Below are 18560 nucleotides of genomic sequence, written 5' to 3'. Positions count from 1 at the left end.
TAATGTTTCACTTTTACAGTCTATTTTGGATTATTTATGCTCTGATGCACCTCAACACCCTGTTCTCCTTTTCTTATGACACTGCTTTAAGTAGTAGTACATGCAGTGATAGCTTTGCTCACTCTGCAGTCAGAGCAGTGCCTTTCTTTCTCTCTCTCTCTCTCCCTCTCTCGCTCTCACCCTCTCCCTCTCCCTCTGATGCTGGTGCATCAGCTGGAGCTGGTGGTACTGTGCGTGGAGCTGCAGAGCTAGCCGCTAGCTCATTTAGCTGACTGCACACAGGGACACCCAGCAACACATTAGCCAGCAATTGCAGCAATAGCAAATGACCTACAAACTTCCAGCAGCTAGCCAGGACCTGCTACTACAATATGGATCTGTCGTGCAGACTGAAGACTTCGATTCAATAGCTGCAGCACATCACATATTCAAAGGAGAGGAAACTGCACCGAAGAGAATTTGCTGATGTGGTGATAAAGGTGTTGTATAGCACACAGATTGAAAGCTAAAGTTAAAAAAAAGATATTATTAATGCACGGAAATGTGGACTATTTATGGTGTCTTGAAGTGATTGTTTAGCAATATGGCCTTGGGTAACCCTCTCTCTCAGAAAAAACCCCCAACAGGTTTGCAGATTGTGACGTTTTTAGATGTTTGCATGCATTGGCTTGTATTCATGCTGTCATCATAGGGGTCATTCATGCCCATTATACAACGCCCAAGTGTGTGTATGCATAAAACAAAGAGATAATAGCTGATACCAATGGGACGTCTTTGACAGGTCTTGAACAAACAACTCCAGAATGACTAGCCGCATAAGTTTTCTGTCAGGCCTGTTGTTTCTATTTGTCTTTCACCCGCTGTAGCTGCATTCCCTGTGTCCCAGTTCTGATTTTAAACCTGCGTGGCTGTCCCCTTTGGTTTTGTGCTACATGTTAAAAAGATGCAGGCCCAGCTGTGGCATGTCTCGTGTTTGTACTGTGGGGATCAATATGGATGCATTTATAACAAACTGGAGAGCAAGTAGTGCTGCTGACCCACTTCTAATGGGAACTGACACGTACTGTGTTCTGTCATTGTAGCGATGTCACAGAAGCAATATTCCACACCCTACAGTTCAGAATAAAGACTGCAGACAATGAACCAAAGCCACAGCAAATGCAGTATAGCTATAGTACCCTAGTTAGTGGCATTCCTTGCTGTAACATTATCCGGTGAAGCACCATGCATGCGTGATTAGTATAGAAGCTAAAACATAAAGACAAAATCAACAGTGTTGATCCATGTTTGAGTAGACTGCTGGGTTTGAGAAACACTCCAAAAGAGCTGAATGACGCTGAAGAATTGATACTCTCCATATGAAATGATGCAGGGGTCATGTGTGCAGTTGCTCAGAAGCATTCTTGTGTCATTATTAAATATTGCTTCTCCTGGGATTGGATTTTGCACCAGACTATATTGTGAATTCAGTGTATTTTTCAACCCCTGTCTCGTGCACATGTATACAGGCCTGTGTTTCCAAAAAATGTTAAAGGCGACTTTTCAAATATTCTTTCAACTGATGTGTTTTATTAAATAGTTTTCTTAATTGCGCCATGTTAATAAAGCCAAGGCTGATCTATTTCACCGCTTTATCTATACCTGTTATCACAAATGGTGCATACTTGGTTCTTTAGTTTGTTTCAGTGTGTTGGAGATCTCCGGGAATATTTTTGGACCTGGAATAAAGGAACAATGACGGTCCAGTTTCCAGAATACAGCCCCTGGTGTTAGTTCTAAGTTCTTAAACACTGAACTCCTTTAACTTTGGCTAAAAAAGAATTTCAGGAATCAGCATTGTATTACAAAGAACATGTCTTTGTGGGTCTTGTGATCAGCCTCTTATTTCGTTTGCTCTTCCTCCAAGTGTTTGAACCTCAGAGTGTTTAGAGTGACAATACGACTGAAATAAACACAGTGAGCCATGCTGAGCTTCCTCATCAAAGCAACCCCTCTGGATTGCTGCTTGACATGGACACAGTAAATATATCCTTGACGACTTTGCTAGCAGTGCTACAGGTGCCGCTCTGTGTGGACAGCCGTAAGTGGTGTTTCTGTGCATTTTGCATTTTTGATATTGAGCTGATCCAAAGGGGAGTTGCAGTGCATTTAGAAAAACTGCAGTATTTCAGTCACATTGCAGCGCTACCACAGTGTATTCCACTAAAAGGAAAAGAAAAGGCATGAAACCCCTTCAACTGCTGATTGCAGTTAGCCTGTTTGAAGGAGATGAGAGTGACTACCTAATAAGTCATGCACAAATGGCTAAGCTAACTGACAGGCTGATAAAAATCACTGCAGGTCCTGAAGTGAGGCTGTATGTTAACAGGCGCGCTCTTGTCTCTCTGTTGAGGTTCAGAACAATGGCTCGGTCTTGTCGTGTTTGTGCAGGATGCCACAGCTAACATGCAACTTCTTTGGAGGAGGCCGGATTGTAATAGCCAGGAAGCCAGCCTGTATTATTTTGTCTTGAGAAAAATGAAAGGAGCAGAATAAAGAATGCTTTGGAGTGTTTACTTCACGCATGCCTACCTTCCTTCAATACAACCATATGGGCTGACAAAATAATATTTATAGCGGTTTTACTCATTTGGAAGAAATGTAGATGGATTCAAATGTCTGCCTGCATTGCTACATGTGTGCCCAATTGATTTCATTACTTATTTTATTAAAAGCATTGCCAGATTGTTACATGTAAAATTCTCAAATCAGCCAGCCATTATTTTATAGTGGACAGTTGTTGTACATTTAGTGTTATTTAAACTGTCGGTTTTCTGTGCATAGTTAAGCTCCCGAGGGTGTGAATGCAGTGACATTATTTGCAATTTTATTATCACAGGTAGTCATTTCTGTCTGTTCTTGTTGTGTTTGTTTGTTCTAGGTTCTAATCACTATTTACTGGTTGGGTCGTGCTGCCAACGGTTGTACCTCCTACAACGGGCCCACACTGGACCTGAGAGAGTTTGAGGGCCTGCTGTCACAGATGCGAAAGGTTTGAATATAAAAAAAAAAGTTATAACATTAAATTACAGGTACAACACAGTCAGGAGTTGGTCTTGTGGTTGTGTCACTTATCATGTCAGCTCAGTCGCCAGAATAAATCTTTTGAATTGTAAATTTCTGTAAACCACAAATGCCTATAATCTGTTTTTTTTTTAAACCAAAAAGCACCCAAGTAAACTATCCTCAAATGCAGATACACATTTTTGGTTCAGTAACATTGGCTTTCTACATATCAATGTCCTCTTGTGCGGTACAGTGCCAACAGTTTTTTCTGGCTGCAGTGGTATATGGGTAAAGAGGTTTACATTTTTGAAATGTATCTCAGAACTGTAAGCAGGAGATTACAAATTCCATCCCTGCAGTAACTAATCATCAAGCTATCTGGATACAACACATGAAAAACGGGACACATGAATTGTTTTAGTTGGACGTCCATAGACTTCCCAGAAATCCTCTTGGGCAAAGGACAACACCCCACCCGAGGTCTTGTAATGCCTCCTGTTGAAATGTGTCTTTGGGGTAAATCATCTGGACTCTTTTCTCTCTATTAACTAATCCAAATAGACAGATAAAACTTAAGACACACAGCACACACCAGCAGTTATACATGCATATTCCACGACCGCCCCTGATAACATGATGTCAGCGCAGAGCAATTCATTCCACAATGTGACATCCTTTCAATGCTGCTCTATAAAACCAAGAAATCACTGCCAATTCAGCAAAGATATCTTTCCCAGATGTAGTTGAACAAAATAAAGCCAGAACTTAGTGAAATGAAAAGATGACGATGAGAAAATGCGATCTGAAAATCCTGGAAATCATAAAAAAAAATCCAACATTCAAAGTTGGAGAGGACATTCTGGCAGTGGTGCATTAAAGATAGAAATTAACAAAAGTTAAAGTAAAGGAACTGATTTGTGACTTGAACCATGATAAAAGATTCATAAGGATGCTGTCACCAAATCAACATTCAATTTATGTTGTACTTCGGTCACAAAATAAGGTTTAGAGTTTGTTTTAGACGGTGAAAAAGGAAATAGTTGAAAATATAATACCGCATTTGACTGAGGTTGTGGAAGTTGCATAACATACTGCACTGGGATCAGGAAAAGGAAGTCTTTCACCAGGAAAGGCCTTTCTCCACCTTCCATTAGCTGCATAGACATGTTTCAGCTGTAGACATATGAAGGGAGGGGTCAGTGAGGTGATGAGAGAGTGATGGGGGGGGGGGGGTGATTCTCACAGATAAAAGGATGAGAAAAGACGTGCGGTTGAAGCAAAGAGAGTGAGAGGAATAAAGAAAGTTCCTGTAGATTGGATTTTATAGGGTTCATGGACTATAATTTTTTAGAAATGCGATGATTCTTCTGATATTGACTGAATAAATGGAATTTCAGATGTGACATGAATGTCAACTCACACAGAACAAATTTAAAGGACTTGGGGGACAACAAATGAGTGTCTCGTGCAAAAGGAGTTTCATCCAATATAACTTTGGTCAGTTGATATTCTTTGCACGACTGTGCCTTTTCTTTTGTCTTAATGTACTTTAGTTGTACATATGATACAACCTGGTGTGCTTGCATCAATGTTTAGGAGGCAGAAGACGCAGAAAGCCCTAACCGCAGCATCCGGGACAGTGGATACATTGACTGCTGGGACTCAGAGCGCAGCGACTCTCTTTCTCCGCCACGCCACGGCCGCGAGGACTCGTTCGACAGCCTGGACTCCTTCGGCTCACGCTCACAACAGACTCCGTCGCCGGATGTCCTGGTGGCCCGCGGCAGCAGTGATGGTAGGAAACTTCTCATAATAAGACATTGCGCTGGGAAATATCGTCCCTCACTCATGAGCCATATGTCTTTGGAAGGGAAGTTACTCCTCACCTTCACTCTTGTTGTGGTTGAATCTGATTATACAGTTAGAGGTGCATTTCCCTCCTATACAAGTGCAGCTGTTGTCAGGTCTGCTTGTCCGCTCACTGTGTTTCTGCAGGACAACGCCCAGTGCGAGTCAAAGTAGTCAAAGGCTTTTAGAAAGAACAAAGTGCACTGGCTTGCTTCTTTTTTGTTTGTTTGTTTGTTTGTTTGTTTTTTTAAACAAAGGTACAGGCTTTTTTAAAATTTTAGTCACAGACATACATCTTGTGATCACGAAGGTATCGAATGCAGACACTGCTTGTTTTGTTTCAATCAAATTAGGTAAACAAGAGGTCATGTCTGCCTGCGGTGCTCTTGTGCTGAAGGCTTTCATGTGGTGCATGATCATGCTCCTGTTTTGTCACATCAAAAAAGAAAAAAGAAAAAAATACCATATTAAGGATCATATCTCTTTTACTGGTCCAGGGAAAAAAACGACATTCATATCACATGTTCCTCTCTGAAAAGCTGTTTGTGCACTCCGTCTGCATGCCTCTACCAGCGCTATAATGACCCGTATCTGCTGTCAGTCTCAAGTTGTTAATGTCAACAAGCATGCACGAGCCCAGTTACACTAACAAATGTGGTCACGTTCCAGTTATGTGTTAACACGGGCTCCACCAAGATGACATCCCATGACAGCTGTGTGGAGTGACGTAAAACATAAGACAGTAACTTTCCCAATGGAGCTTCTCACATTTGATTGATATCACAACATGAAGGCGGTAAGAAGGTCTCTAATTTGATCCAGTGGTTTTATAAGTTAAATTTCATGAATAATTGGACACTTTTTGAGATGTTGTCTGGCTCTGTTCAACCTTTGGCCCATAACACCACCTCCTTGCTTCCACTTATTCAACTGACTATTTAAATGTGCTTATAATACTCTGTATAATACTCTCTGCCTCCATCCTGATGGACATGTACACAATACCCTATTATAATATCTACCATGGACTGTTTAAAAATCTTTGGTTCTGATTTTTCAGGTCTTTGGAATTTTCGCAGTACCGTACAAAATAATGGACCAAAATTTGGTTTACCTTAATTTGTCTTTCATTTCTTTAGTTTTTTGTTCCTACAATGGGAGTTTTTCTGCGAAAAGCAGTTGTACAACATTAAAAACAAAACAAAAAACAAACACCTGGTATTAAATGTTTCATCGAATGAAAAGACAACTTTTAATGTGATAAATTGAAGCAATTCCTGTGGTGCTATACAAGTACTGAAGTTCAATACCCTCTTCTAAATATTAGATATTATTTGTGCAGATTTTTATCCTCTTGCTTACCTGTGTCCAGGAGGTCAGTGGTGACAGCAGCAGTTGGCAGGATTTTAGACATCTCTCTTTTAGACATGGGGGTTGAACCCAGATTGTTGTTTGTCCCAGTTTATTACAGATTTTATAATTCCTAACAATTTCGTATGTCCAGCCTATCTAAGGGATGTTTAATCCATCACACAGCTTTTAGATGTGTAAGTATGTATGATGAAAGAACCAAATTCCCTCCTGTTTGTCTTTTCCAGAAACACGTTCCTTCTGATGTATTTCTGCTTCTATTTCGGCTGGTCTATTTACAGTCTGTTTACTGTATAAAAGCTGCCTTTAGCCATAGTGCTTGTTGAGGCTTGCGAGTCTTTCCTGACATCTTTCAGTGAGAATATCCTGCTTCACCACTTACGTCCAGACAAAAGTGTCTCTGTGTTTGAGCTTTTGGTCCAACTGTTTCCTGTCAAGCATGGATTAAGATGAGTGACAGCTAGAGAGAGATGATGTGAGTGACCTGAGCCTGCATGTAGCATGTGACCGAAAGGAGAGAAAGAGGTACGGTTGTTTGAGTAATCGCTTCCTTGAGCTTTTTGATGTGACACATCGTTGGAGGATGAATTGAAATCACAAAATGAAAACAAAGGGAATTTTCACAGCTTGATACATCCTTATCTTCTTTATCGTGTTCATGGTTAAAATTTGTTCGCCAACACATCAAATTAAATGTGAATTCTTCAGTTGAAGTCAGTTGGCATTTCGAGTGTACAAGTGCATGTTTTCAGATTTAGATCATTCAAAGATGTTCATGTATGATTGACTTCACTTTACTCTCCCAATATTTCATGAGTTTGTTTTGTCAGTTGTCATGTAAACAGGTTCGTGCACGGTGCATCCAACAGGTTCTCAGCCAACTTTCCATCAAAGTGCGAGAGTAGCATCACTTCTGATTTACAACACCTTCTTGTCTGAAATTGCCCCAGCATTTGAAGACTTGTCTATTGTTAAAACACACAGAGAACGCTAGTGGATACTACAATAATTTGGTGCTTTAAAAAAGAAAAAAAAGAAAAAAGACAACGCTGTATCTTTTAACGACTACCTATAAAATGATACAGCAGTCATAACAAAATGTTACATACATGTGGAAAAACACTGAAAGAAGCCAAACATCCTGTCTGGCTGCGTTTTTGTTTTTTGGGAAATGCAAAGGAAACTGCTGTTTCCAAAAACCCAACTCAAAATTACACCCCAAAATTTTATTGTTGGGAAAATTCGAATAAAGTCTGCTCCTAAAATACCAAGCTGTTGACTGTGTTTAGATAACCCTACGCACCCGTGCAGAGCAGCAGTCTTGGGTTGGGTGACAGCTATATATCAGTGTTCTGAATACCAAACCAAAACATATTAATCTGTTATAATTCCATACGTATTTCAACAGCTATAAAAGGAGCCCATTAAAGATCTGGAAGAAATCTCCTTCTCTCCCTCCAGAAATCCCAATAGACAAGAATGCAAAGCTGCCAAAGGATTTTGTTTGACACCCTCTTGCTCTCATGATGCAAACATTCGCTCCATCACTCCACCAACACGTGTAACCCACAGCTGATTACTCACATTGTCAAGCTGCTTGAGACGCCTACCTCTAATGGAAGGCAGCAAGCTCGTTCGCATTTTGAATTAAGGAGCTGTATTATTGAGGAGGCAGGCTGGAGTCAGTTGGTTTACCAGTTCAATAAATTAGATTTAAAAAAGGAATTATTTTTGGAATACTCTGAATTTTATTTTTTTAATAATATTAATTGTGTATATACATGTCTTAAGCTGGACATTCCTTTAGTTTATTTGCATTTGTTACTGTGAGGAGCAGGTGACGGTTAAGTCATGGAATTTGAAAATGACATTTCCCGGGCCTGGAAAAGTTTTCGAAAGGAACTAAAGCCAAAAAGCTTTTAGAAAAAGTTGAGGAAATTTGCCTCACAGATACCCAAATTGTACAGGGATGTGTTTCAGTTAAGATCCGTTTAGAAAAAAAATGAATTTAATATTTAGTCTATCTGTTGTTTTTTAATCTGTAAACAAACATTTTAAAGAGTTGTGTTCTACAGTTTCTACGGCTTGCCCAATAATATCTCCTTGTCACATCCACTACTGTGGTTACAGGGAGTTCTGAGCTGAGATGAGACCCAGGAGACGCAGACAGGAGTGAGAACAGAATAGCAGCGCAGTTATCAGCCAATCACAGGGTGCTTTGAGTACACGGAGAACAAGAGCATCCATTTACTAACATGCACACAAACTCAGCAAAGTTTCCCTTCCCTGACCTTTACACAAAGCCCTTTCACTATTCAGTTCTGTAAGCCGACTTCACCCTGACAGTAATTAGGGGACAGGGATACGAGTTTAATTGAATCTATAATAGAAATTCAATATTAGCAATGCTCCTTTTCTTTGGGCCAAGTTTGGACGATGGATACATCACTATCTCTGCCAAGGAGATTTTTGTGTTTCTGGCTATTTGCAGGATTACGTAAAAACCATGAAACCGATTTTCACAAACTGGGTGGTGGGGTATAACCTGGGCTAAGGAAGAACCCATTGAATTTGGGGACAAATCTGTTGAACATGAATGGCATTTTTTTTTTGTGTTATTATTATTTTATAATAACATTGGCTTTGGAACAGGTTATCTTGATAGAGGTATGTGCTCTCCGAGTGCCCTCTAGTTGATGAGTGAGACACTTGTGCTTCCTCTGCTCCTGCAGTGCAGCCTGGCCTCCTTTTCTGTCTGTTCACAGCATCGCCTGTCCGTGAAGTGTTCGAATGTTTGGAAGAGTACATTGAGTGATTTAATTTTGATTGTCCTGAGGTCCAGCTGGCTTTCTGTCAGTCATCAAATCTGTAGAGGTGACTCTGCAGTGCTGCATGCCTTCATGTTAATAATTACTGCACAGCATATTCTACTGGAGTTGTGTACATTTCCTCTCGTGCAACATCATGTTGATGATTATTGATGTAAATATGTTTCTGCGAAACCCCGGTACAGGATGGCACTGACCCATGATGAAGGTTCCTTTAAGCTTTAGTGTTACCATATGTGCATAGAAAGGAGGTTGCCCAATCAACATATGTAGTTCCTTAAGTATAGGCAGACTTGAATGTTCGACTCACTCATGTTTCCAATTGATGGGTTAGGAGTTAAATGAACCATTCAGTGTTGGAAGTGCAGATACCTCAAGGCTTTTTCTGCGCCTTGATCTGTCAGTCTTTTAGACCACAAGAAAATGAAAGTCTTTTTGTTTGAAGATGTTTTCACAAGTTCAAAATGTGACGTTTGTTTTAACTTCGAGCTGTGGCTGCCTCCGCGTGTATCTGTTCAGAACTTAAAGAAGATTTTACAGTTTCGATCTGGTTGATATTGTGGGTTCGTACCTGGAAAATATATACAATGAGTCATAGATTCCTGGGGCATAGATTGAGTACACATGCATTCAAAGGAAGGGGAATTCCAGTAGTGCATGTGGTGAACATCTTGGGGAGGAATTTCTGAAGACCTTGGGAAAAGTAAGAATGCAGGTATCTGTTACCTGCTATTTGTACAAATGATATTTGTGCAAGTACTTGCAGAAAATATGTGAATTAAGCAGAATAGAAGAGTAGGTAAAGGCACATCGCTAGAATTATGAACATGATCGTCCTTGAGGACATTTTGGAATCACTCAAGGTCTAAGTACTACACAGCAGTAGCTGGTTGTATTTCTTGAAGAAATGTCTTCAAGAAATTCTATGGAGTCTGTTTGTCTTCCTGTAGCACAGCTATACATTGACCTGGGTGATTAAGAACTCTAGTCACGCACAAAAATGTCTTCCAGAGGAAATTAAGATGCCAGGGGGAGTACGTGTGCGATGCTCTTATGCAAATCCAGGTGTTGTCACTGATATTGAAGAGCTTTATAATGCATTTGAGATACACACTCCCAATTAAATTCTTCTGAAGTGCAGCCTGGAATTTACCCCGCTCAAGCTGCACAGTACAGATTTAGAGATGATTCATGAATTTCCTTTTGTTTCATAAAAGCAACAAGACACCAACTTCATTGGTGTTCTGCCAAGTGTCTGTGTTGTGTTGACCCATGTGATATAACAGGATTGGGGGATTTTCTGTAAATTCATAAATCTATTTATATTCAGAGAATAGCAATGTGAGGTATCCGCCCTGAGACTCCTCAAATCAACTTTCTCTTCCGTCAGCTTGTTTTTGGATTTATGCTCTCTCTTTGTCCCTTTTCTTTCTCTCTGGCAGTGACTGAGAAAGCCAGGTGCTTTTTGCTCTCTGGGGGTATTTAAAGAGGATTCATGCTGTTTTAGAACACATAATCATGTAAATTACACTGTATTCCTTTAACCCTGTGTAATCACTTAAAAATGAATGGAGATAAGAGTCGCTGTCCTAAACACAAAAAGATGCAGCAATATCTTCGAGGTAATGTATTTCCCAGTAGTCAGGGGGCGCTCGAAGAGCACATAACATGATCAAGGCAATATGACACCGTGTGATCTGATATTGTATCAATTCCAGCCAAAGCTCCAATTTTAATTAAGATCAATCCACAAATATTTGAGTTATCCTGCGCACAGACAGACCAGCCACACTGGTGATCACATGACCTCCATGGTAATAGTTCCATGTATATTGACAAAGCCAATATCACATAAAAACATTTTAAAAAGAAATCCCTCAAATTGAAATGTGATCCACCAAGTCTCTCAATAGAGAAAACAATCATTACTTAACCATCACCCTCCTCCAGTTGATGTAGCAGCAACTTAAGCTGATGTTTTTCTCTAATGAGAACGTGAATGTAGAATCAATCTGTCTGAGGAGGATCTGGAAACCTCCAGAAAGAAGTGACACACATATGAAAGGGTCCATGACTCATTAAATATTCCTCCTCCCTCCAACAGGCCGTGGCAGCGACTCAGAGTCTGATGGACCACCGCACAGGAAGATGCCAGACGTGCGTAAGGATGACATGTTGGCACGGCGGACCTCCGTCAGTGAACCACGAACTGCCATGCCCTTCAACCAGTACCTGCCCAACAAGAGCAACCAGAGTGGATATTTGCCAGCCCAGCTTCGCAAGAAGAAAAACGATAAAGAGGATGGAGGATGCAAGAGCTGGAGCACAGCCACTTCGCCGATAGGAGGAGACAGACCTTTCAGGTGAGTGGCGCTTAGACAGAGTTGAGGCCCAAGAGGGGGAACTCTGTGCTTTCTTGACCACAGCTCCATTTTGGACTGAATACGTCAGTGGAGATTACAGATAGCAAAGAAAAAAGTGTGGATTCAAAAGTGGTGTCATTAAGTTCCTTGACAAGATATCACATATTTGCCCATTTGTTTCGTGTGTTTTCAGTCCAAAATGGCTGCGCGGGGATGTTGCAGTGGAGCGATCATTTAATTTCCATTTCTTATCAGTGTAACTTCTTTGGCTTTGGCGGTCACAGTGATGACAGAATCAAGCCACATAACAGTCAGACTTTGCTAGGGTGACTCAAAAAGTAATACAAAAATGCTGCGGGAAATATAAATTGTTCCATTTTTTTGATGTTTAAGTTTATATGTTCCAAGTTCTTCTTGTTGCTGTTACCAGCCGAACATTTCCCTCATTCAGTGCAGCTGAACTGTGCGCTACAGTTTTATAATACTGCAAATCTACAAGTGCTTATTGAAATAACATTGAAAGTGCTTTACATGAAAAATATTCCTCCTCTGGGACATTTTGCAGAAGAAGCTTGAATATCAGAACATTGTTGTGCATATATTACAATGTCCTTGGATCAACATTAACTGGTTGCTGCAAAAAAAAAAAAAAAAAAACCTCTTTAAAGTTTGGGAATGCTTTGGCAGAGGTTTTTTTTATACGACGATGAAGTGTCCATGTATGCGTCTTTAAATCAGCATAAGAAACTCCAGACATGAAGCAGTTAAATACGGTGCTGGTGGACCACCCAGATGTTAGCAGAATTTAAGAACATGAGCCGAATGACTGAATTATTACAGGTTTCAATGTGATTCACCACTACTGGTTTTGCTGGGCACTGATGTTCTATTTTCATTCATTTTCTGTTGTTCGATGGTTTTTCATGAATAAGTGTCACTTATGTAAAATTGCGGATGCCAGAAACAAGCGCTTTCGGCTGTTGATTATTTTTCTCTGTCCAGCACTGTACAGATGGGAGTGGCTGATGGAAGCCAGATGTGTATTTTCATATGCTCTGACTCAAATTGAAACAAACGTGTAAAAAATATGCTGAGTAGGGCAAATTTGAGCCGGAAGTACGCATTTGCATTTATTGGTTTGGCATGTCGTCATAAGAAAGCTCCAGTCACAAAGTTTTCCTTGCTTTCGCTGTGGAAGTTTCAAATATCTCATTGCTGAATTGATTCCTTAAGCCATATGTCAAGTGTTGCTGGTGTGTGTATTGTACTGAACTGTTGGGATTTGATGTGAATTTGAGGTTTGGACTCAGTGCACCAGAGCCAGGAGACTTAAAACTGTTTAGTATTACCCCCACTACATGTATCCAAAAAGTGATGCCATTGAGGGGATATAATGGAGTGTGTGGTGAATTACCAAGTGGGCTCTGATAATTTGTCAATAATTTTGCCTTTGGATTTCATCCATCATGTTACAGTATGTCTTGCATCAATATGCATGTATTTAATTTTGCATGCATTATTGTTCTTTTTTCCCTCCATCTCCTCCCACTGTGTGCCTCGTCTCCTGATTCTGCCTTGTGTGTATCCACCCCTTCCTCCCTCGCTACGTCTGTCCTTGTTCCATGTCTTGTGACCGGCTTGTCATGGTCATCCTTGTCTTTGTTGCTCCTTTTGTGAATGTCTTTGTTTCCTGTGTAATATGTGTGAATGGGCAATGTAACAGTCCATATGAGGTCTCTAGCATAGGCGCCCCACCTGGACGGTCCTTCAATCCATCCCCTACCCTGCCCCTTGAACCCCAGACACAGGTTGGGGACCAGGAGAAAGAGAGGTGGACTGCGTCCACACATTGCTTTGATGTCCGTGCAGCGTGTCTGAGGAGGAGCAGTGAGCCTCAACCCCATGCAGAACCCCCCATGGAGACTGTACCTCACCTGATGGTCACCTCTGATAAAAGGTCTTCCCCTTGATTCATGGTTCTCTCCGTGCCCCAATCAGCAGACACATTTTGTAGTCGTACTCATAATTCTAATTTATCGTTCAACTCTAAATGAATCAAATCTCAAAAACTAATTGTCTCATAGAATTTTATATTCTGCTCGCATTTTCCTTTTGATTGATTTATTAAGAGTGTTTGATGTATATTTTATATTCTAGCACCACAGCTAGCTAACATAAGCTCACATTATGTGTGCAGGAACAGATGTGTGAAACTCAGTGGAGGAGTGAAAGTCAGTGTATCATCAAAATGGTGTTGAGGCTGAAAATGATGCGTTAGTGTGTTGTAAAATAAATTGTCAAAGAAAATATCAGCTTAAGAACACGTAATCATAAAACATTGTGATGTCTGCCTCTGAGACACCTGCATGTACCAGTGTGCAGCACAGGTACATGGACATCTGTGTCCCCAAAAACCCTACAGAATCTTCACTATGAAAATATTAAAACCAATAGGATTTTCTAGAAACTATGTCCCAGTTACTTGCCACAGAAAAGTATCGGGATTGTTTTCCTGTCAGAAAATAGTTCCAATTTTTACAGCTGTGCTTTCTGTCATTTTCCCCTTCGGCACTTTCATCGCTATCTCAGGTTTTCCATGACTGTTAACTGGCATTCTTAACTTGAGCATGACAACAATGAGCAAGAGGTTCTGAGCTCAATGAAATCAAGTTACATGTAGGACCCGTTATCATACAAGCCTTTACTGAGCAGTCTTGCCTGAGGCCACAAATTTTACACTCGGTGTTGTGTAACAAGGTGAGGATTATGTGCTGTCATGGCTATTGTTTATTGTACAGTTCAGTAGTCCAGTGTGATCGCAATGTTCCCCTCTTGGATTGAGTTCTCTGTTATCGCCTATCTCCTGGTCAAGCTGAGGTTTCAGAGTTATTAGAGTCACACCCCCAGTTTCCCAGCTGTCTCTGGTACATATGTTACGGATTGGTTGATTGTCAGTGTTTCAAGGGAGTGGAAATAATCTTCAGATGAGATCTGACTTGTGTTTATCAGTGTTCCAAGGGAATGGGGGTTTCTTGGCTGATTGTAAAAGGCTTGTGCTGGTAACGGCTTACATTTTCCCAAAGATAACTAACTCTGGAATTTGCACATTTTGTGTTTTGTTGCCTGGAGTTCATATGTAGAAAGCATGGAGCAAAACTGTAATAAGTTACAACACAAAACCATGTATACAGTGAGTACACTTCAGACATGTCTACACACAGAAACACACTTGCAGCGACCCACCCTCAGGATGAAAGGAAATGAGGCCTTCTTCCTTCCCTGACCCTGAGCAGGTTGGCTGGCCTTCCCACTGCCAGCAGCTGGTCAGTCTCTTCCTCTCTGCAATGCATTCTGGGAATATACTGTCAAAAAATAAGAAACCCAGAGAGACACAGTTCATCAGACCAGGACAAACAACACTGCTCAGTGAATTTTGACTTTGTGGCTCCAATTTGTTTTCACATCCAGGTTGCAACAAGGGGATTTGTGACCCTGCTCTGTTTTGTTTTTTTTTTTGTTTTTTCTTCTCAGATTTATGTCTTCAAAAACCTACACTTAGGCTGCACCAGAAGAATGTTGTGTCATGATAGAGGATGATAACCAGACAGCAGTACGTTTTAGTTTGCTCTGCTCTCTACAGCACTCCAGCTCGCTCTTGCTCGGAGGAATTCTTCCATCATCTCACGTCGCTAACGCCAACAGCAATGTCCGCGCTTGCAACAAGTCCTGTCGACCCATCCGTGAAACATCCTCCTGTAACAGACCAAGAGGAGGCTGGAGTGACGAAGGGAGATGCCCAAATGCTGACCATGCTCAAATGCGTCAGCTCCCCAAGACCCTCCCACTTCCTTCCTGTACCTGCTACCATGGCAACTGCTGCACCAACCGATACAGGCCGGCGGAAGGCAAGGGCACTGAGTGAAAGTGATGACCCACAAGGAACTTGGTTGGACAGCAAACTTCCAGCAACGTGAGCTCCTGCAGCTATCATTCAACGCTACACTCAAGGGATCAACAGTTTTCCTGATCCTTTTGAATATTTAATCACAGCATGTGACCTTCACCTCAGACAGATGACGACTACCAACGATTGCATGACCTTACTTACATGTATGATAGTGTATTGATAGTTTGCTGCAGAATGCATGAGAACTTCTGTAGAAATTGTAAAGAGAGGTGGATAAAAATGAGGTGAATTCATTAATGCATGACCTGAAGTGAAGGCCTTTGGCCTCCTCAGGAGTGGCAGTAGAACACTAACGGACGCTCTATTAAATTAAAACCAATTTTATCCACTTTCATTTTATGATCCAGAATACATGCATGTATTGCGCCTAAACCTGAGATACACAAACTTGTCAGGACATTAATATGCAACCACAAAATGTTCATTTCACCTACACAAACAGCAACAAACTGAGTACTGGTGCTGGCTTTAATGCAAACCGCAGGGTATCGCAGGCAGACATCTTCCTACAAAAACCATATGGCAAATAGTCATCTTACAACATGATCTATCTGGTCTTGATTCAGAGAAGCCTCTTTTAATTTAGTCTCCCTTTTCTCTTGTGGCAAGCAACCACACTTTATCTGCAACATCAAAGAGGCTGCATCATATAAATATAAAGCTGTGAAGACCTTTGTGGTTGAGGCCAAACCTACATGTCGAGGTCATAGACAGAAAGAAAGCCTTGATTCTGCTTTAGTGCTGTCTAATAAAAGATGCATGTGCTTTTTATAATAGCTGAATGTCAGCTGCACTCTAAGATAATTGCCTTTTCATCTGTTTAATGCTACCAGTGTTCTGGTTTGCGGTACTGCAGTAAACGTCCCCTCTGCTGTGGCTGTGCCTTAGAAAAAGACTGCCCCCTTGTGCTTTGTTTGTTCATTGTTGAGCCCTCAAACTGACAAACGCATCTGTGCACGGACACACCATCTGGCAGCCCCGTTTAATCCACTGTTCATTCACCTACATTGTGACCACAACACGGTTTGTTACCCTCTAGCTAACAATCAAATATTCCATGGTGGTATTTTTTTGCATGGATGACGTGTTTCTCTCTCTCTCTCTCTGTGTACTTGTGTTCATTTGTGATTGTGCTCTCTCTCCATGCTCTCTATCCCCTGTAGATTCAGCCACACAGATAGTGTGTCAGATGACCCACAGTAAGTCGTCCCCTCACCACTCAGCCGCATGCCACTGTGCACTGTATAAAACAAGTCATTTAATTATTCACTTATGCCCTTATGCATGTGGGAATATCTGTCAACAGATAGGAGCATCTTGAAGCTAGTCACAGGAAGTTAACATTCCAGTTGTAAAGATTTCGTCTTTGTTGGTACAAACAGTCACTTATGATTACATTTGGCCAATTTCATGTTGGAAAAATAATTGAATAGACTTTCACAATCTCTGAAAATTTAAACCTCTTAAGGGTCAACCACATGTCAGCACGACCACAGTTCATTTTCTATTGTGGTTTTTGGGTTTCGCTTTGTTTCTTGCATTAAAGTGAAGAAAAACGTCTCCTGCAACTGTAGAGACTTTCACTCTGAGCTGGGATGAAGAAAAAATCAACAGGATAGCTCCCATGTTTTGCTGTCATTTATGGTTGCCGCTGTGATAGTGCCTTCACACCTCTCCACACGGTGTCAGCGAGGGTGGAATTGATGAGCCGTATGTGCGCGCTGCAAAGTCAGCAGATACGCTCAATCTAATATACGGTATAGATATATTTTCTTTCTTTGTGGAACCAAACAATACACTTCACAAGTGCAAATTGAATCTCGGGTTGTGCGCTGAATAATGGTTTGCCACTGAGTCATATGTCACTGGTGATGTCATTAACCATCTTTCTAAACTATTCGAATATCTGCAGTTGTTTATGCTGTGAACAGAGATGCTTGTTTATAGGCCCCCAGAACAAATACACACAAACATGCAAACCAACAGACAGCAGGAGGAGCTTTTAGAGGCTTTACTCACACGAAAAACGGCATCTGTGTTAAGAGAATGAGTTTTACAGACGTGGAAGATCAATACGTTGTCCAAAATTGTAGAAACAATGGCTGTTAATTTAACCTTGACCTTTGGATAAAAAGTTTCTGTAGTCTCAACAGGACTCACCTGGTTATAGAAAGATTAAAGGGGTAAACCTTCGTCACACTGGAGGTCTTAGGTCTTTGTAGTTCTGTTAATGGATTTCTTGCATTTGTGATAGATATTGGTGTGTATTGTTAGTATACAGTTCTTCACAGCCAGTCTTTAACAGAATAATCTTAAGAGGATCAAGAGAGCTCGCACATGTTCCCACTTGTTCGACCTAAATTAAGATGAGAAGCTAAATCACTCATTGAAATGACTTGTGAAGATTTTTCCTACGATGTACTAAGACTATATTTCTAAATGCGTCTCACCACTGTACGTCTTCAATCAGTAACGCATGCAGACGTGGCTGTGTCGTGGACATACGATCTCACAGCTTCTGGCAGCTGTGTATTCTGTGTAAAATGACTTTAACCGTCCTCCCTCTGCCCGACCCCTCCACCCTGCAGAACAGGTAGATAACCACATCTTTCATGGGACTTTGCTTCGTTGTCTGAGGCAAGGGCGATGACTCGTTAAGAAGGGATGGCTCTGATCCATGTGTGTTACAATTGTTTAATCTGGAGAAACAGATTACCCATGTTTTTAATCATGTTGCATGTCAATCATCTTGTGATTGGAAAAACATTCCTTGAGTTACTTTGCTTGAAGCAGCTAACACTGGTTGTCATAAGACATTCGCTTGACTGAACACCGATCGACCCAGAAAGTTTTCATCTTTGTCACTCAGTCTCTTAAACTGATTTTATTTTATAGTGGCACGTTGCAGTAAAAGTTGTCCCCTGATACTTTACAAATAGAGCAGATGTAGCTACTACATAGCTGTATGTATGTAGCCACTCTTCATTCACGACATTTTTGTTTTTTTATTGATTTATCAGTTTCTTCGCACTCTGCTCATCCACTTCAAACTGTATAATCTCTATAAAGACATTCTGCTTTCAAACGCAGCTAAGACATCAGACATAGCAGATGAGTTCTGAAATTTCAAACCGTACA

The 18560-nt window shown here is 41.0% G+C and overlaps 1 protein-coding gene across 3 annotated transcripts in view; it reads left to right on the top strand.

Annotated features, from left to right (window-relative positions):
* The window catches only part of LOC147251485 (LIM and calponin homology domains-containing protein 1-like), an 85623-nt gene that overhangs the window by 48605 nt on the left and 18458 nt on the right, over positions 1-18560 (top strand). For all 3 annotated transcript variants that reach the window (XM_086222252.1, XM_086222253.1, XM_086222254.1), the window contains exons 8-12: positions 2921-3031; positions 4642-4840; positions 11197-11455; positions 15096-15425; positions 16586-16621. In XM_086222252.1, the coding sequence (XP_086078378.1) occupies positions 2921-3031; positions 4642-4840; positions 11197-11455; positions 15096-15425; positions 16586-16621 (935 nt within the window). The remainder of the gene's footprint in view (positions 1-2920; positions 3032-4641; positions 4841-11196; positions 11456-15095; positions 15426-16585; positions 16622-18560) is intronic.

The sequence above is a fragment of the Aulostomus chinensis genome, chromosome 13 (genome assembly GCF_037954235.1).
Source record: "Aulostomus chinensis isolate RoL2024-O1b breed Wild chromosome 13, RoL_Achi_v1.0, whole genome shotgun sequence".
In the NCBI taxonomy this organism is placed as follows: domain Eukaryota; kingdom Metazoa; phylum Chordata; class Actinopteri; order Syngnathiformes; family Aulostomidae; genus Aulostomus; species Aulostomus chinensis.
The sequence above is the reverse complement of the archived record's forward strand: the minus strand, read 5'-3'. Positions and strand labels throughout refer to the sequence as shown.